The sequence below is a fragment of the Dasypus novemcinctus genome, chromosome 7 (genome assembly GCF_030445035.2).
Source record: "Dasypus novemcinctus isolate mDasNov1 chromosome 7, mDasNov1.1.hap2, whole genome shotgun sequence".
In the NCBI taxonomy this organism is placed as follows: domain Eukaryota; kingdom Metazoa; phylum Chordata; class Mammalia; order Cingulata; family Dasypodidae; genus Dasypus; species Dasypus novemcinctus.
In genome coordinates this window covers 36254522-36275652 of record NC_080679.1, presented here as the reverse complement: position 1 = coordinate 36275652, position 21131 = coordinate 36254522, and the positions used below count along the sequence as shown (strand labels likewise).

Sequence of the window (21131 nt, the reverse complement as noted above, 5' to 3'; positions counted from 1 at the left end):
TTTTGCTGGATAAAGAATTTTTGGCTGGTAGTTTTTCTCTTTTGGTACCCTAATTATATCATACCATTGCTTTCTTGCCTTCATGGTTTTAAAGAGAAATCCACACTAAATCTTATTGGATGCCCCTGAATGTGATGTTTTGCTTTTCCCTTGCTGCTTTCAGAAATTTCTCTTTCTCTTTGTCATTTGGCATTCTGCATATTATGTATCTTGGGGTAGGTTTATGTGAATGTATTCTAATTGGAGTATGCTTTGTTTCCTGAACATGTATATTCACGTCTTTCCTGAGAGATGAGACATTTTTCATCATTACTTTCTCAATTACTCTTTCTGCCTATTCTCCCTTTTTCCTCCTTCTGAAACTTCCTTAACATTTACGTTGGTGTGCTTCATGCTGTCATTCTACTCCCTGAGTCCCTGCTCAATTTTTTCCATTTTTTTCTCTTTCCAAATTCAGTTGTTCTTTCCTCTGTCACTGATTCTTTCTTCCATGATTTCAAATTTGCTGTTGTATGTCTCTATAATAGTTTTAATCTCACTTATTGTTTCTTTCATTTCCATAAGCTCTCCTATTTTTCTGTCCAAGATTACAAAGTTTTCTTTGTGCTCACTCAATATTGTCTTAATGTCTTATTTCTTTAGCCATGTTGTCCTTCAACTCCATGATTTGATTTAGGAGATTTGTATGGACCTCATTGATTAGCTGTTTCAAGCCCTGTGTCTTTTCTGGAGCTTTAATTTGTTCCTTTCCCTGAGTCATATCTTCCTTTTCTTAGTATGGCTTGTAACTTTTTGCTGAAGTCTAGGCATCTGATTCTAATGCTGAATTTACTCTGATGTCCAGTCTCTCTCTCATCTAGGGATTTTTTTGTTAAGTAGCTGTGTGCTATCACTGTTCTTTGACTCTTGGTTCAACTTGGTCTAGATATTTAGGATTGCCCCTGTTTAATTGTTCAAAGCAAGGCTAAGGACCCAGTAATGGGGTACAGACCAATATTGAAGGGTCTTGGAGTGGGGTCAGTAAAGGCACCTGATTGCCTTATTTATTTATTTATTCATTCATTCATTTATTTATTTATTTATTTATTTATTTATTTATTATTTTTCCCTTTTTGTGCACTTTTCTGGTCCACCAGCAAATGGCTTTCCTTGGGAGACCCTCTCACCTCAGTCTCCAGGTGCTAGGGGGAAATTCATTCAGTATAACTTGGCAGAAGCAATGTCCTCAGTGCTGGCGAAGCCTCACAAACCAACTTCCTCAAAAACTGCTCTTCTCCTTTTGCTGGCCTTACCCTCTCTCCCTCTGCCTCCTCTGTAATGATTCCAGGGCAGTAGGGAGGGTGTTTGAGAAGGCAAATTATCTTTAGCTCCCTGCAGTCTCTCAGTGCAAACAATGTTGCAGCCCCACCCAACCTGGAAGTATGTGACCCCTCCAAGCAGCAGACCAAGTTTGCTGGTCAAAATCTGAATTTGCTGTAGGCTGCATCCCTCCCTCTCTTCTTACTTTGGGAAGAGGAACCTTATAACCCTCTCAGTTCACAGCCACTGCAGTCCACAGCCACTGTAGTCTGCAGAGTGCTGTTTGATCCAAAGGTGGGTGGATGGCTGCCAGCTGCAGCTTTTGCAACTTTACTCATGGGATTTTTCAGCCAGATTAGACTTCTTTTCTGGGTGGTGTCTCACCTTTCCCTGGTGTCCTGAGCCTCAGAGCAGCCCTCCAGACAGTCTCTTGTCTTCCTCTAGTTATTTTTTTCTGGAAGAGAAGTGATCCCTCTGTCTCTCTAATTCTCCATCTTCCTGGAAGTCTCCTAATGAAATTTTATAATACAGTAGGATCTTGTTTTACACAAACAACACATGCGAATTCAGGTATGTGCAATTGGCAGTTGAAAAAGGTAGAGAGAATTAAAATGTTAAAAAACAATTTCTATGATTAATTTTGTTTCCTTACTGTTGCCAGAGTGTTTATTTGCCTTATTTACCGAAAAATCATATAAGACATACTTATTAAATAATGATGTTCGTTATTATGTATGATTTTCAACTTTACTTGAAGGGTCTTGGAATGTATTGATTGCATAAAATGAGGTCCTACTGTATTTGCAACTTCTTGACATTGACTTGAGGGTGATTTTAAAACTCTTCTATGTAATAGCAAAATATTAGAGGAATATTTCTAATTGAAAACAGAGCGTGAAGTATTGTTTTGGTCCTGTACCTTCCGGAACATCATTAGAAGGAACAGGTATGCTCAGCTGGAGAAGCAGAAGCAGAAGCAGCAGCAGACAGGGCAGTATGGCCTGGCAGAGGTGGTACTGGCAATGTTGGCACATGCAATAAATCCCAACCAAGCAGCGTCACTATCTTCTGAGACATGAGGACCTTCCTTTGCACTGGTGTCAACTGAAAACCTATGATGATACTAATGGTCCCTGATGATACTAATAATCAGGGGCAGAGAACAGTTTGTTGCTAGCAGAAACTTGAGATCCTAGATTTATATCAGAGAAAAGAAAAAGAATACCTTGTGGTATTTGCCTTTAAGTGTTTCCTTTATCCTGTATTACTCTGTCCCATCTACCTCTTCATGTATTTCTCCATCCATCCATCCATCCATCCATCCATCCATCCATCCATCCATCCATCCATCCATCCATCCATCTATCAATAATGCAATTAAACTGTCTTCCTAGGCCCTGCTCAAATTTAATCTTTACCAATGCATCTTTTATTTTATCCTTTGAAAGAGTTAATCTCTTTCTCTTAACATTCTATGCATAAATATTTGTGAATGCTTGTTTGCTTCAGGAATATCTTAGAAGCTTTTTTCAATTAGTCCTTAAATGATTTCAAGGTAGGCATTTTCATTATTTCCAGTTTACAAATATATAGAAAAGTTATGGCGTTCTTATTAACATAAATAGGCAGGCCCACAGTATTACCATAAAGTGTTTATGCATTTTCAATCCATTAGTTGCAACAATTAAAATAGTACCACTCAGTCAGTTCAGACAAAATTGTAAACAGTTAGGGACTGGAATCCTGTGGCATGGGGTGAATCTGAAAGCTTGTATTATCATCCTTATTATTAGATTATTGTCAAAATGAAAACGTCAAATTTAGAAATTCTCACCAAGAGTTCATGGATCCCTTACAGACTTCAGTTTGAGGAAAACTCCCTTGGATGAAGTACTAACCTAGTAGTAACTTCACACCTTTGAAATCAAATAGCCCTGGACTTGGATCCTACTCCTTTACATATTACCTGTGTGACCTTGGACAAGTTACTTATACTCAATGAGTTGCTGTGTCTTCTTCTGTGTAATAGGAAAAATTGCATTTGCCTCACACAAATCTTTAGCATAGTGCCTGTTACACAGTGCCTGTTACATAAATGGCTCAATATATTTTAGTTATTAATGTAAGTCTTGTTTTATCTTACCTTATCCTATTTTTAGGACAAAAAACAATGTCAATAGCGGTTTAAGAAGAAATGAAAAAATCATGCAGACCGGGGTTCAGGGGATCAGAGCAAATGCTACTGACAAGTTTATTGTACAAACTCATAGTATTTGTACAATTCCAAACAATGCTCTGTTTAGCAAAAAAGGCCCTAGCAAGCTATAATTAAAAACTTGGCAAACACTACACACATTGATCCTAACATGTACCCACACAATGAGGAACAAGAAGTCACTGTCTCCTTTTATTGACTTCTTTCTGAGCCATTTATTTCCATGCCAACTGCAAGCATTTCTGTTTAATGCAGTCATGTCAAGTATCCCAGCATGCTTTATGCTGGCTAATACTCCAACACGTCCCCCTTTTATTTTATAACAAGGTAACTGTGCCTGTCTTAGGTTATCTTCCTCTGAAGATCTTACCCATCACTGACTACCAGTTAAGTGCCTGCTTTGGGGGGTTGTTGTTGTCTTAATATGGCTCGAGATGCAGAATGTCGTTCCATATGATGTTTTGTCACCAACCAAGATTTCCATATTATTAGTGTCACTGAGAATAGTAAACAGTACATGATAAGGTTATGAAACGTAGGAATCCATTGTTTCCACCAACAGACAGGATTTAATGATTTTAATTCTTTAATAATTCCATTCCACATATCTGATGTTACTATCTCTAAATTTGTTTGAGACGTTAATATAGCTTTCTTTTGCAATGCCTGAATTTGCTGAGTTATATTAGAATGTTGATAGCCTAACAAATGTTTTCTAATACTATTCCATTCCTCTGAATTATTCCACTTTAAAGGAGTAACACAAAAAGAACTTTGATTATAGTCACATTTTAAAGTTAATTTCATTTGCATATTAAATACTGTATCCCCGATATGTGTTACAGTGTTTTCTAGATCATTAACACAGTTGGATAATTCCAAATCAATTTTTGTTTGACTTTGCCACATATCTGAGGCATTTCTATGCCAATCTTACACATATGTTGCTGTTTTTATCCCGTTATGCAAAGCAACGCCAGCAACACTAGCTGCAGTAATAATACCTATGAGTCCAATAATTCCTGCTATTAACAATCTGATAAATTTTTTTGTCCTTTTAATGTAATGATGTAGAAAGTCCCAAAGTATACTAGATTCCACTGACAGCTGCCAGGGTCTTTCCAAATCAACAGAAAGCCAACTTCTTTTCAGGTCTCAATGGTATGGCTCTGGATCTTCACAAAGGCATCTGCCTCAACAGTCCTGAAAGGGGTGTTAGAGGAGTGGGCAGGGACATAAGAGACAGTTACCTTTTACTACTAGCAGGTTTCCCGGATGTTTTTCCATAGATCTGATGGTGATTTACAACAATCCATCATTTCTATCTTGCTTTTAGTGTTTGCAGTCCACCCCTGGATAGGATAGGTAGTCTTCAGAGTGACCAGACACTATTAGGTTAAATCTTTCACTTTCAGCAGGGCCTCCTAGCTGCACACAATTATTTTTTTATATTGTACTTTTGGCCTTTTTCCAGAATTGTGATTGAAAACCAAGAGGTACTTGTTTAGAATTTTGCCTTTGCCTCAAACCCCACCCAAAGCCAATATTGGTGCTGGCCACATCCAATTCACAGGCTAAGTTAATGTCCACCTTTTCCTTCCCTTTTATTATTATTTAAAGCAGCCTGCTGGAGGTTTTCCTTCTTCCATGAAGGACTTTTTCAAATTAGTACATACAGTGGTTTTAATATTTGAGCTAAATGAGGGATGAAAGATTTTTAGTATTTTAATAATACTACAAACTCTATTTCATGAGAAAACATTGTACTGTATTAATTACAACAGAGGGTATAGTTTGTTTTACCCAACCAAACAACACTTAAGAATTTGATAGAGCAGTAGGGACCTTGCAGCCTGTTCTAATTGTTTGCCTATTTTAGGCTTTTAAGGTAGGATACTATTATTTCTGATGTTTTAATTTTTGGAAAGAGGATTACTGGTTAATATAATGTCATCAGTAGGGTTTCAGCCACAGATTTTTCCCATACAGCCAGATTTTTTATCACCATGTCAGGACAGATGGTTGGGTTATGCACATAGCTTCAGGGAAGCACTGCAAAAGTCCATTGTTGGGTTTTTCACAGATAGGGAAATACAGGCGGGCTTGACTGTTTAAGAAGATACACACAGCGAATGGACACAGAAAGCAGACAACTGGAGGGAGGAGAAGAGAAATAAATAAAAAAAAAAAAACAATAAATAAATCTTAAAAAAAAGAGAAGATACTAAAGAAAGCTTTAAAACAAAGTGAGAGTGACACAGTTGGATATTAATTTCTTGCAACAAACTAGCAGTATTTGGGATTGCTGCATACTACAGTGTTGTTACTTTAGTTGATGGTAAGAGGTTGTTTTTGTGGCACACTTTTTTATAATAATAAATTATTATTATAATTAACCATATTGTATTTTTGTTTAATATTATACTGAAATATTGGTAAATTTATACACTCTTAAGAATTCATATAAACCTTTTATTCATACAACTTTAATTAACAGAGGGTTAAAAAATCCTTTTAATTTTATAACACTTTTAAACACCTTCCTTTTAACTTATAACGTATTAAATGAACTCAACTATTTTATTACCATAATATATATTTTTAAAGGTAAAAGAACAAATCTCTTGTAACCAGTTTGAAATAAAAAGCTACTTTTCAGGATTTGATTTTGAGAAAGCAGATTTGAACATTATGTTCCTTTAAACGAGATAAGACCTTTTCTTCTTTGAACACTGAGGAAATGATAAGGGTAAAGTACAAGAAGTTATTTTGATAAAACAGACTTTCTTTGTATACCGATTATTCAGGATAAAATTTTTTTATAAACTTTTGCTAAAACAGACTAATGACTTGAGAGACTTTGAGAAAGAACAAAAATTTAACTTTGTATTAGTATACTACTTCATACTAAATCTTTTTAAAACTTTATAGACTCATCAAATCTTACTTAACTTTAACATTAAAAATTTCTTTTCCACGGACCTTTTGCACATTCTGTATTTATTTAGGTTTAGTCCCACATTTTACTTTTTCTTAATAACCAATCATTTTATTTTAGGACAAAATTATTTTCTGTTTTCTTAATAATAAAAATACATTATATACATCCCACATACATAAGTTACCAGGCAAACTTTTTACAATATATAATTACCATCAGCACTAAACAAACTTGTTAAAATAATGAACTTTCTTCACTTTAAATACTTAGTAGCATGCAATACAGAAAGTCTTTTAGAAACAAGTTGGCAGGGGAGGCTAGCTGCTGACAAGTTTTCCTGTTACAAAATTACCTTTTATTATTATTATCAATTCAGGTTTTGTTTAATAATGACTTTTTGGAATTAGCCATTTAAATGTCTTAATTTAAACAATGCTTCTTTAAACTTCTTATAATTATTTATAACTATATATACTATAATTATATTATTTTGAGACAAATGTTACCTTCACAGAACACATTTTTTTAATTAAAGTTACCACAATACCTTCTACAACTTGCCACATGCATTTAAGTCCCATGCTGCTTATGTTCATTTCCATTTTGAGTTTATGAAAATTAGCCATCCTATTTTAGGACAAAACACACCTTTTTGAACAAACTTGTTAAATTTCAGTCAGCATTCCCACAAACCTTTTACCTTTTAAAATATTCATTTAAATTTTGCATTCTTTACTTTATTTAGTGAAGGAAAATGTAAGAACTATTTTTTATGAAAGGACAGTAATTTCGTTAATCAAGACTTACAATTTTTATCATTGTAGAGGTCTTATTAATACTTAAACTTAAGTTAATATAAGTGCTTGTATAATTTTTGGCCATTTGAATAGAGGTATTTTAGAAATTTTTATTTATTAATATATATTACCATCTGGAGGTATCAAAATATACACTGACCTTGAACAAACAGACAAACACAAAACACGTACAACACACCAATAGAAACCTGAAGTTTACAATTTGACTCATAATTCTTACATTTTCGGTATAGTTGTTTTTAAGTTTTCCATCATTTCACATCTTAGATTTTACTGTTTTTAAGATTTCTTCTGGAATCCATGTTGCCTGTAACATGCAAGCTTGTGATTGGAAACACTTTTATTAGTTATTAGCAACCAGTTAAGATAACTTGAGCAGCATAAATGTAGTTAAGCCTTTTATTTAGCAGTTTAGACAGACTGTTAACACTAATTTTTTAGATTACTACTTTTTAAGACTACACTGAGACTTGAAGTTTAGGAGTAAACTATTGATTTAAAACTGAAAATTCCTTTTAACACCTTGATAAAAAATTTTGTACTAATTTTATTGTTTTGGTTAAATAGGCCCAATCAGAATTAGCATGGAAACAAAACAGAACACCAGTGTTGCCATGTTTTTTTCCTTTTCCAGTGGCTTAATTCTATTAACTGCCACTAGCCCACAGCTACAATATCATGTATACAGCTGTGTGTTTGTAGAGTTGCTGCCAGAATAATTTCTTTATCTTAGTTAACAGTTCAACAGAGAATTTTCTTACAAACCTAATTTCAGTAACCAGGGTTTTATCTAGCACTTTTGCCTGTGCAGGATGTTGTACTTTCTTCAAAGGCTCATAGGCTCCAGTGCCCATAAGCACATCCAAGGTAATAGCGATATTATGAGCCTGATTACATTTAGCCAGAGCACTGCATTCTTTAAACAAATTACTTTTCCATAACAAACAGTAGCCTCGCATCAAGCAAGGTTTAGCTAAAACCATCCAGTCTTTGGGACAAAGAGAATTTTGACTTACCGAATCTATGAAGGAGAAAGTGAATGGGGCAGTGGGTCCATATGTGCTATAAGCAGATTTCAATTCTTTTAACAACTTAAAAGGAATGGGTTCAAGTAGACGTACATATTGGCCAGGATTATTGGGATGAGGGTGCTCTATGACAGGAAAAAGAATAAATTCAGAAATATCCTCTCCCTCCACCCAGGCAGACCGGAGACGGGCTTGCAAAGGAGATAGGACAGGAGGGGACACAGCTATAGGAGACACTAGGGAAGGAGAACCCACATTAGGGGGAGGGCACTGTTGACTGGCAAAGGCGGTTTTCTGCAACATTTTTTGATCCATTAAAGACAATTGTGACAGCTGCTGCTGGATAGCTATAGGGGAAGATTTGCAGTTGTCCTTGTCACCTTTCCTATCATCCTATAGGTCTACCAGAGGAGAAGAAGACTGTTGTAACAAAGTCTCCTTACCCTGCATAGCACCTCTTTCACTTTCACAAACTGGATCTAATGAATTGTGAAAATCATGAGGATTATAACTTCCTGGAGGCCAAATTACAGAATAACCAGGTGGAACCAAAGCAGGAGTTTCTCTAGAATTCTTTATTTCAGGTGCTGATGCCTGCACAGGAAATGTACCATACTTCTTCTTTCATTTTGAAGGCAAAGGTGTTGAAGCCTGAGATTCATCAGAAGATGAGTCAGACTCAGAACTGGAGCTACTAGAATCTGAACTATTTGATGATGAATCAGAATTATGCAATGGCTTAAGAACAATAGACAAAGCACTAGATAATGTCCATTTATTAATGGAAATAGGATTACCTTCTCTGTAATTAATTTTAATTGTTGTAAGACCTTCAGCCATTGAGGATAACTTAACAATTTTTTTTTTCCGTCAGGCTGAAACCACAGACAAACCTTTTCTACTAATATAAATAAGTTCTTAAGAGTAGACTCTTTGACTGGATATTCTGAGGCTTTTGCTAAAGGCTTCAAAGTTACTTGATATTCTTCCTATTTACTATGTGAATTCTCCATGTTACCCTGAATGTTCATTAAATCCCAAGAGAAACATGTCTTCGTACTGTAATATACTTAACCGATTTCAGTTTCTTCTAGCCCCATGTTGGGTGCCACTTGTCAACAGCGGCTCATGAAGAAATGAAAAAATCATGCAGAAAGGTATTAAAAAAATAAGAGTAGGAGAATTATATCAATATGGCAAGATCATGGCAGTGGCAGCCTGTCATTTGAAGAATGTTAAACTAGGAAAATTTCCTTAACAATGAAATTAGTGCAGAGGGCCTGACCAGGGCAACCACTGAGTGTCCCTGTGGTTTTGGGGGCTAGTTATGGTTCATGTGATCAGGCACTTTAAAAGGACTTCCATTTTAGATATACTGTTTTGAATTGTACTTACTGGCTCATGCGCCTCTTTCCCTGCAGACTCCTTGGAGGCAAGGACCATCTCTATTTTCTTCTTTTAATTTTCCTAGAGACTAGGACAATACCTGCTACTTATTGGCAGCTAGCAAATATTAACTGATTGGAACATGTATATATAGGCTTGACAAAGTTACTTATAGTGGATCAGAGGCAGATTATTTGATAAGCTTGCCATTGAAAGCATCTTCCACATGCATATGCCTTATACTCCTTTAGAGTGTAGCTTCCTTCTCAGCTAACTGTAATAAGTATGTTGATACTATTATTGGTATTGTAGTTACAAGTGGGGATGCTAGAACACAGAGGAGTATTGGACTTAGAATCACAGAATTTCAGAGTTTGGAGGCCCTTAGATTTTGTTATTACTAGTAATAAAACTCATAGACAAGGTCATGAGGCTTATTAGTGGAAGAAGTACAACTCATAATAGTACAAAATATAGATTTTTGTAGTGGGGTGAGCAAGTATATGAATCTTTTTTTTTTTTAAAGATTTATTTTATTTATTTCTCTCCCCTTCCCACCCCCCCGGCGCAGTTGTCTGATCTCTGTGTCCATTTGCTGCATGTTCTTCTTTTTGTCCGCTTCTGTTGTTGTCAGCGGCACCAGGAATCTGTGTTTCTTTTTGTTGCATCATCTTGCTGCGTCGGCTCTCTGTGTGTACAGCACCATTTCTGGGCAGGCTGCACTTTCCTTCGCTCTGGGCGGCTCTCCTTACAGGGCGCATTCCCCGTGCGTGGGGCTCCCCTACACGGGGAACACCCCTGCTTGGCAGGGCACTCCTTGTGTGCATCAGCACTGCGCATGGGCCAGCTGCACACGGGTCAAGGAGGCCCGGGCTTTGAACCGCAGACCTCCCATGTGGTAGACGGACGCCCCATCCACTGGGCCAAGTCCACTTCCCAAGTATATGAATCTTGGTGCTACCTAATACCAGCTGCTTACCTCACTATGACTTAGCCCTTCTGCACTTTCTCTTCTAAAAAGGAGATTGGAGCTTCTAATACCTACTTCAGAGGGTTATTATGAGAACTAAATCGGCAAATTTCAGATGCTTGGTGTGGTCTGTGAGAAGCACTTGATGAACAGTAGCCAGGGGCTGTGGCAGCAGCAGCAATGCTGGTGGCCAGAGCAGAGGTGGTGATGACATAACGGGGACCCATGTCATAGTCACGTCGGCATGCCTGTCTTTCCGTGGCCTCCATGGTGTTCAGAACAAGGAGGAGAAAGCATCTAACTCTATCTGGAGGACTTTGGAATGAAAACACCAAGCAGATGACATTCGAGCTGAAAGTATGAAGGGAAAGTAGAAATTCAGCTGATAGGCAGAGAGCAGGGAAGGATTTCCAGGCACAGACATTACCATGTGCCAAGATATAAACGTATAAATCATGAATTCTGTGGCTGGAATGAAGGCTGATCTGTGGAAAATGCAGGGGTTCAGAAAGGAAAGTTGAATCACGATTGGACACATATTCTGTGTTAAAGGACATTGGCATTTTCCTTAAAATTATGGTGAGACATTGAAAGATTGTATGCAGGTTAGTGATGTAATCAGATTTGGGTTTTGAAAGAAAACTCTGGAGGCATTATAGTGGATGGATTAAGTGAATTTGTTTGGAGGTGTGAATATCTGCTTAAAAGAGATACTAATTATTCATATTCAAGGGCATAGCCTTTTCTGATAGATTCTGACATCAATTGTAGTATCTCGAAGGTCCTCAGATTTCTATATGAGAGACTACATTCTTGACACAAACTTCCAAAGGAAAAGACAGGAATTAATGAGGTGCTTGAAAATGGAAACAACCATAAACAGTTGGAAGCTGCTAAGGTTAGCAGCAAAGGGTCATCAGTGCCACAGCAGCTGGTGACATGGGCAAATATGATACAATCAGTGGCTTTTCACTGTTTTTATGGTAGTCAACCCCACATATTCCATTCATATAAACCACTCCTTTCGGGATACCATAAAGCCTCAAAATAATTCCCTGTACAATGTGTTGCTTCATCTTAGTTCAATTGAATTGTGAATATGCAATAAGAAGAACTTTATTTTTTTTTAAAGGGACCAAAACTAAAGGTTAATGTCATTAATAAAAAGTAAATGTTTAACCAATTTAAATACCTTTATATTTAAAAACTGAAAATTTCTTTCAGAGTCATTTTTCTTATGGTACATACATATGAGTAATGCTGATAGGATGGAAGTAATGAAATAGAAAATCCAAAATTCAGTCTTTAAAGCACCCTCAGCTTGAATTGAAGAAACTGAAACAGAAAATCAGGCCTGGTCACTCATCGAATCAATAGAATTTTATGTGTTTGCTTTTCTGCAGGCAGTAGTTCATTTTCTGGAAATTCTTCAGAAAATAGGCCACAGAATCAAAGAATGCTCATGTTGGGAAGCATTCTGGGGATATTTTGCCTGATGTTAATCTGACAACACTATTGCAGAGCTATTGACCTTTAAAAAACCCTACAGTGAACTGTTATAACTGTGAGAACTTACGGTTTCCAATATTGATGTTGATGAGTATTAGGAAAACATGGGACAGTAATGAATATTTCTCTTTTGGGTCACTTTTTGTTGTTATATATTTGCTTGTTTCTAGATGTTTCCTTTATTATAGAATACAGCAGCAATGTGTCCAAGCTAAGAATTAATCTTCGTGTTCAACAGATAGTTTGTGATATTTGTCCTGGGCTAACTCATACTATGCATAATGGTCTAATTTGAATGACTAACCTAGTGGTGACTTTTGAGGGGGCTACATGCTACTTAGAGCACCTTAAATGGAGAGCTCCAGATTTGGGGTTTATTTTCCCCTTGTAAATGCATTTGTTCCACATGGCCAGTCAAAGGATATCTCAGGGGATTTTGGCAGAAGGAATAAAATGGTACTTTTAATACAAATCTTTAAGAAATAGTTTAAGAGACAAGTTTTAAAAATATCCAGTGTACTTTTTAGAGTACAAAAGAAAAGGAACAAAGTACATGTGTATCAACTGGTGTTAAGTTATTGATTTTCCCTCCACATGTTATTGAAGGGTGGAGATGGGGGATGATTGGGAAGGAAGACGTACAATGGACAAAATTTAATCTCTAATCTCTGATTGAATTTCAAATTAATTTTTGCTTTTTTGAATTTTGAAAAATCTCCCCTCCCAGAATTCCTTACCTCTTCTAAGTCAGTCGGAAATAGAACTTTCAGTAAAATTAATACTTTGAAATTTATCATAGATGCTGCCCCTAAATTCTAAATTGAAATGCAATTGATAAAAGAGAGCTACATGTTTTTTCATACCTATTATTATACAGAGAATCAAAATACAGTATTTGATGTACAATTAGAGTTTTTTATATATTATATAAAAGTTCAATATTTAGTACAATGAATATAAACAGAGGAAAAAAATTCTTTTGTTCACAATATTGAAAAATAAGCCAATATTGAAAAGTGTGAAGGTGTGATGTGTTCAGAGGGTCTTGAGGGCACCTCATACACAGCACTCTTCTTCACTGCCCAGATTCTAAACAAGTTGAGATGTGAAACCAAGGAGGGGAGTAGGGAGAACCGAAATAAAACCTTTCTTGCTCCTGGAGGCTGCATTAGGATGTGGCCTTGGCTCCGGTAGCCAAGTGCCTATTGAAGGACCCCATAACTAGTCACCTTCAGCCCATCCAGGCACAAGGGATGCTGAAGGGCAGGGTCCTAATCCTGGAGGTGCAGCAGAGAAAGTCTACTTGCTGCAGGCAGCTGGGCTGCTAAGATACTGAAGGATGGGCTGAGCTAAGCAAACCTGGTTATTATTCCCACATTTCCTCATCAAATACTTCAACCCATCTCCTCCAGAGATGAAGTGAGAAAAGGGGAGGGAAAAGAACAGAAGTGTCGCATCAGTTGAGCCCTTCCTCTGGGTGGAAAAATCAGGAATGGGGAGAAAGGACCTCTCCCCAGCATAGACACAAAGGTATGAATGAAAACTGCAAGTTTAATTAGATGGCTCTATAGATATTTTATAGTATTTTGACTTCTTTATTTGATTATGTCTTTTGTGATGGTGAGAATTCTGTATCTAAATGGAATGGCTGATTTGCCCTAACGTAAGCAATGTTTAGAGAGTGTGAATCTCTTTCGTTCATTTATTTACTCACTCAAATCTTGATTAAACACCAGAGATGAGGCAGGCACTTTGTGAAGCAAAGGAGGTGAGATGGTAAGGAGACAGTCACTAATTTTTCCTCACAGAGCTTTTGCACAATGGGTGAGGCAAATGTTTAAAAGCAAAAAAATGCTATCGTGGGAATAGGGTTGGTCAGGAATGGCTTCTGAGAAAGAGTGATGTTCAGGTTGAAACCTGAGAATGAACTGACCTGGTAAGGATGGGTGAGAGGAGGGAGCAGGGAAAATGTTCCATGCAAAGAGCACCCCAGGAACAAAGGCTCAGGGACAGGATAGCCTAAGGAGCCAGAGGTTTCATGGCTGAAATTTTAGATTCCTTGGAAAAAAATCTTTACAATTTTAATTGAGGAAAGAAATCTAATTTTTATATTTGAATTATTTTAGAACCATATTTGCATGGAATTTATCCTATGCTTTATTGGCTTTAATGTTTACTGATGATCATTTTAGTCCATACATTCTCTGTTTTTGAGTTTTTCATTTTACCAGTAATCTGCCTGGAATAGACCTGTAAGCAACATTTTTCTCCCAAGAAAGTTATGTGAGATATGCCAGGACTCTCTAAACGATTTTCTTCTAAAATTATTTCTTCATTCTTTAAAATGAAAAAATATCTCACCAGAATCTTCCTCTTGGCCTTATTCTCTTTTATTCCCTTTGCCTAGTATATAGTCTCTTTTCCACCTGCAGACTCAGGCCTTTCTTAAGCTTGGGAATTTTCTTCTTTCATGTCTTTATTTATTAATCTATTCTAGTTATCTTTGTCTTCAGAAAGAGAAATCATCTGCATGTTGACTCTCAGTTCCATGTGCTCCAAATAATCATCTTACTTCTCACCACTCAAGTCTTTTTTTTTTCCCAAAGGAATGAAGTTTTTTTTAAAGATTTATTTATTTATTTAATTCCCCCCCACCCCGGTTGTCTGTTCTCTGTGTCTATTTGCTGCGTCTTGTTTCTTTGTCCGCTTCTGTTGTCGTAAGCGGCACAGGAAGTGTGGGCGGCGCCATTCCTGGGCAGGCTGCACTTTCTTTCACGCTGGGCGGCACTCCTTACGGGTGCACTCCTTGCGCGTGGGACTCCCCTACGCGGGGGACACCCCTGCGTCCCACGGCACTCCTTGCGCGCATCAGCACTGCGCATGGGCCAGCTCCACACGGGTCAAGGAGGCCTGGGGTTTGAGCCGCGGACCTCCCATGTGGTAGACGGACGCCCTAACCACTGGGCCAAGTCTGTTTCCTACCACTCAAGTCTTTGCCTTAATTTTTTTTCCCATTTGGGAAGACTCTTGAAGTGTCTTCCAACTCACTGATTCCATTTTCCAGCTGTGTTGGATCTACTGAGTGCTGTTCCTAATACTGATTTTAAAACTCGATTATATTTTAGATTCCTTACCATCTTTTCTTAACCCATCCTACTTTTTAAAAAATTTCCGCCTTCATCTCAATTTGCTCTTAACTCTCTTTATTAGCAATATAGTGCAATCATTAAGCTTATACACATGGGATCCAGGCTGTATGGACTTGGTTTGTGCTCTGGCACTTGCTGGTTTTGTGGCCATCTGTAATTTGCATCCCAGATTCCTCACCTTTAATATGGGGACAATAATAATGTGCCTACATCATGGAGTTGTTCTGAAGACTAAAAGAGCCAATTCATGTAAAACCCTTGAATAGTAAGCAGTTAATACCTTTTAGTTCCTAATTAAGCTATATTCTGTATTTTCCTAAATAATTTTGGGTAAAAATCAATTTTTTAAATTAGAGAAGTTGTAGGGTTACAGGAACATCGTGCATAAAATACAGAGTTCCCATATAACATCCTATTATTAACCCCTTGTGTTAGTTTGGTACATTTGTTACAATTAATGAAAAACCTTTTTATATAATTGTACTATTAACATCATTTACAATAGGGTTTGCTGTTTGTGTTGTAAAGCAAATATTTTTAACAGCTTTATTTAGATATACCTGACATAGTAATAAATTGCACATATTAAAAAGCACGTAATTTGAAAAGCTTGTACATACATTTGTGAATCCATCACCACAGTCAAAATAATGAACATACCTATCTCCCCAAAGCTTTCCTCCTGTCCCTTGGAGATCCTTCTCTCTGGCCCTTATTAGCAACCACTAATTGGCATTCTGTTACTATAGATTAGCTTGCCATTTCTAGAGTTTTATATATATAAATGAATGACATAATCATTCTTGTCTGACTTTGTTCACTCAGAATCGCTATTTGGAAATTCATTCAACTGTTGTTGTATGTATCAACAGTTCATTTCTTTTACTACTAAATTGTATTCCATTGTATGGATATATCACATTTTATTTATCCAGTCATCTGTGACAGACATATGAGTTGTTTCCAGTTTTCAAAGCAAATATTTTTTTAAAAAGTTTAATTATGTTTTCCCCAGTAAATCTTTTTCAAAATATGCTTTCCCTCTACCTCTGAAATAGTTTCTCCATCTTCTGTGATGCAGGACTTTTCTCAGGCACCATGCTTTGCTTGTGTTTGAACGTGTCTGTGGGAATATGTGTATGTGTGGGTATGTGTATTTTGTAACATAATTTAAGGTGGCAAATTCTATTCAATGTTGTTTTTTTCTTAATTATTTCCATAATCCATCTTAAAAACCCTTCTCTCTATTATTTAACTGATGGACTGGTTGATGTGTGTCTTCTTCAGTCAAATTTCCAGAGGTTATAGTATCTACTTATTGTGATCTGCTAACCTGAGGACAGAGTCCGTGGTCCTGGGCATTTTACTATGGGTGGAGCTTAAGGTCAGCCTATCTGAAACCATCTGTAATTCTTCCTTTTCCAGGAACAAGGAATGACAAATGACAATCCCCAGTTGGCATTGCTCCCATGGCTCTGCTAGCTTCAGTTCCTTTGCACTTTGTGCTTCACACAGTAGTTCTACTTCTTCACCTCCCACTGTCTTCACACCAGCTGCATCTTATTGCCATGGGCTATAGTCTTTGAGAGAGAGGAATTAATGGGGGTGAAATAGTTGTCCACTCAGAAAGCAGCATCCAAGTGATAGATGACAGCTGCTCACCTTCTCATTGACAAAGATTGTGTGTCTGTGAGCTGGGTGTTGTAGAGAATGGGGGTGGATGCAAAGCTACTACTTTCACATTTTGCATTTTTTAATCCTCTTGGACAGAAGGTATAACATGCATAATACAGAGTTACACAGACCTGGTTCAAATTCCAGCTGATAGCTAGGGGCCTAGGTCAAATCCATTCATCTCTTTGAGCTGGATGAATCATAAATAGTCATGGGATCAATGGGCTCTAATAATAATGGGCATGATAATATCTGTCTTGCATGGATGTGAGGATTTAAATGAGAAGTTCTCAATAAATGGCAGCTTCTATTAGCCTGGAAACCTTACCTCTCTTTTGCCACAAGCCCATAACATACCTCTGATCTTCCCCCAGAGTATGGGGCTTGAGACCCAGCCCTGTGCACTTAGCCCCTTGTGGAAATTGGTGATAGGTTTCTAAAGGGCAGTTAGTGAGAGAGTGGCAAGGAAGATGGCAGGAGGTAAGGGATGATTCAGGGTATCAGCTGGATGGGGGAGTAAAGCATATGAATCACCCAGTGGTCAAAAACCTCCATATTCTAGAAGCAATTGAAGCCTCTACAAGACAAGTTACCCTTAGGAATATGGAACTTAATGGGTCCTCTCTTCTGGCCCCTGCTCTGACATTGACACAGTGTCCCCTCTTAGTTATCATTATTTCCTTTGCTTCTAAGAACTACACTTTCCAGGCTGCTGACATCTGCCTGAATGAGAGGGTCTGATGGGCTCTGGCTTCCACCTCCTTAAGAACCCAGACCTAGACACAGACATTTTCTTCTTCATTCAGCATCTGTTCTCTGATTTGAGGCCCTCTGGCACAAAAAGGCTCATCCGTCCGACATTCCCTTCCTCTTGCCTAATTAAAAACCAGAACTTGGTTGTCTCTAATGATACCTACACCTATAAAATATCAAATTCAACCCAGTTGCCTACGCTGGGGGCCTTTTCCTACTAAGCAGCTTACTTGCCTTTTTTAAAAACCTTCTATAGTCCACCCAATACCTGTCATACATCAGAGGGTAGTTGGCATCTCCCAAACCACTCTATTCTTCCTCTCCCTAAAATGGAGACAGCAGCTGGGATTTCACTTCCAAAAGGGCGGATGTTACATTTAAATAATAACTATCATCCTTGTTCTGCCAGTCTGCCACAGGACTTCACCTGATCTTTGGTTTGGAAATTCTCTGTGGATTCTGGCAGATCATCCTCCAGTATTTCTGGTTTCCAGTGCTGTTGAAACTTTCTATCTTTCTTTAATGGAGGGCAAATCAGGAACCACTGGCTTTCCAGCATCTTCTCTCAAATTTTCTCACTTACACTTAAGGAGTGGGCAATTTTCAGTTATTGAATTCAAGGAAGTTCAGTTTATGAAAATTTAAAAAAACATCTTGAAGACTAACTTAATTATTCTTTGTAATGTTACCTTCTCTTTCAGCTGAATTTTATTCTCTTTCTGAATACGGTTAGAGTTCTGGCTACAAAAATTTGGGAGACCAATGCAGTTGGGCATGACACAAGAAAGCAATACAGGTAATTCCAACACAGACATTCATCAGAGGAAATATTTTGTTTACTATTTAGAGCAAAGAAATAGATATCGATTGATATGAAATGTCTCTAAGAGGTTAAATTTGTGAATATGTACTTTATTTGGTTCAATTGTATGATTTAACTGAAAAGTATATATATATATTTTATATAAATATAACTAAAAATCTCCCCAATGTGCTTAAATTCTAAATATAATTTTTTAAATGTGTTCTTTGCAGATTGGGATTTTCCTGCAAACCACTTTATCCCCCAGAAAATTTCTTCTTGATGACCTTGGTAGACAATTTTATGTGCATTCTAAAAATAATATATAACTGAAAAAGATCACGAAAATGAATTTGCTTTATTGTTTGCAATCTTTCTGTCAAATTAGTACCTACCAAATGCAAATTTTTAAGGGCTTTCAAATGTGCTGATTGAGGGAGGACTATTTTTCAGTCTTTAATGAAGAAAAGGGCATGCTTGCTTCGGCAGCACATATACTAAAATTGGAACAATACAGAGAAGATTTGCATGGCCCCTGCGCAAGGATGACACGCAAATTCGTGAAGCATTCCATATTTTTTGGATATGGGTAAAATTGCATTTCTATGACTATTTTTCTTTGAAATTGAACAAGTATATGTTAACACTATGAGACATTAATATCAGACAAAAAAGATTATATGAAAAAAAGAGAAAAGGGCAAATGAGTATTTGTGATCATTATCAAAATATCTTCAAGATCTGTCCTTTTTCTCTCAATGATCATTTTGGAAATTCTGAATAATATGTTCTCCACGTTGACGCACCAGGTGGAAGTGGCTCAGTCTTTATAATCCTGAAACAGGTAACTGACTCAGACTGTTATAAAATGCTGTCTAGTTAGGAAGCATGGTACGAACAAGCTGGCAGCTGCTAGCTCCAGCTATTTTCAGTGGGTTGCAAATGGAATTAATATAATATAAATTGGGTGTAAGAATTTACAGCAAAGAGGCTGTACTAATACAACTGGTCTCTGGTCACATCCCATCAGGCCAATATAGAACAATGGAAGATATAAATAGCCTTTCATTCTTCTTCACAAAGTGAAAAAGAGCAATGATGTTTTAAACCTCCTTATCTTTCTTTGTGAAAGTTGTGAACTGGCAGTTTTAGTAAAAAGTTTCCCAAGAGATTTGTGTTGCCCTGAAGGGAACAAAGGCCAACTTATCTTAAAAATAGAATAGAACTGACAATATTTTGAATTCATCCATGGGGTTATTTCTCTGGGAATGATTGAAGAGACTTATTTATCATGGACTGATATCATCTGCTATTCAGAATTCAGAATAGATTTAAAATAATCTGGTGCCCAGAAGGTTATTGGGTTTGAAGTGATTAGTTACAACGAGTCTTGACTCATAGGGAAGGTGTTTTTCAGCCAAACACATTTTTTTTCTTGGGTTAAGCATATTTAATATCCTTAATGATGTCCAAAGTAAATCTGCAGATAAAAATGTAATGGAGAATAACTTGATCTTTCATTTAGGAGAGAAAAATATGGGTACCTACTTGGCACTATTCTATTTTCTGAGGCTTTAGATCATCAAATACCACTCTTAAAGAGACTTAGCAAAATGAATCTGTCTATCCCAGTGATATTCCTGTTATGAGGGTAAATCAATTTATGAGCACTGAGTTTTGTATCTTTAAACTTATATTTTGCTCTATTATCACCTGTTTCAAACAAATATTCAGATACTCTTGCTAAACTATGACAATGAAATGGCATATATATTTTTCCAAATAGTGGTATCTCAAACAGATATTATTCAAATTTTTGTGCATACTACTGTCTGAAAGACCTGATAACATCTTCCAGAACTGAGCTGGTCTCTCCAGAGCAAGCCCATGTATGCATGTGCACTTACACGTGCACACACGTGTGCACACACACACATACACACCAGGGACATCTGTGACATCTGTACACACAAAAATAAAGAAGGACTTCTGAAAAGTACATGAACTCCTTTAATTGGTACAGTGGTTTAAAAAAGAAATGAATTAATACAGTCAGCTTTTTAAAAACTTATTTTGAAATCATTGTGGATTCACAATCAGTTTAAGAAATAATGCAGAGCAATCTCAAATACCTTTCACCCAGTTTCTTCCAATGGTAGCATCTTGCATAACTAGAATTTACAGTCATTTATTTTAAAAACAAGATCGATGTGCAGAAAGTTAAAGAATCTACCAGATTCTACCTTGATACATTCCCTTCTTTAAATTACAGCTCATTTCCTTTGTGTGCAAGAGAAGATTGCCAAGACTGGAAGAACATGAAAAATGTGAAAAATACAAGATTAGGAAAAGAAAACCCTGACTATTTTGGCTCATTTGACCATTCAGTGTTAAACAAAATAATTTCCATTATTACTTTTCAAATAAATCTAACTAATAATTATTTAAATATTATAAAAATAGAGAGCAGAGATTTTAAGGCTGGACCAACCATCCTTTGTAACTTTGGGAAAGAAACTTTCCTTCTCTGAGCCTCTGTTCTCACCCCATAGTGGGATCACAATAGCTTTCTCCAGGGCTGTCAACA

At 36.9% G+C, this 21131-nt stretch overlaps 1 protein-coding gene and 1 non-coding gene across 3 annotated transcripts in view; both read left to right on the top strand.

Moving 5' to 3' along the window:
* The window catches only part of PTH2R (parathyroid hormone 2 receptor), a 235649-nt gene that overhangs the window by 189724 nt on the left and 24794 nt on the right, over nucleotides 1-21131 (top strand). For both annotated transcript variants that reach the window (XM_071216163.1, XM_058300261.2), the window contains one exon: nucleotides 18444-18538. In XM_071216163.1, the coding sequence (XP_071072264.1) occupies nucleotides 18444-18538 (95 nt within the window). The remainder of the gene's footprint in view (nucleotides 1-18443; nucleotides 18539-21131) is intronic.
* Nucleotides 19018-19124, top strand: LOC111765789 (U6 spliceosomal RNA). The gene has a single exon (XR_002798018.1). It is a non-coding gene; the product is annotated as a U6 spliceosomal RNA (small nuclear RNA).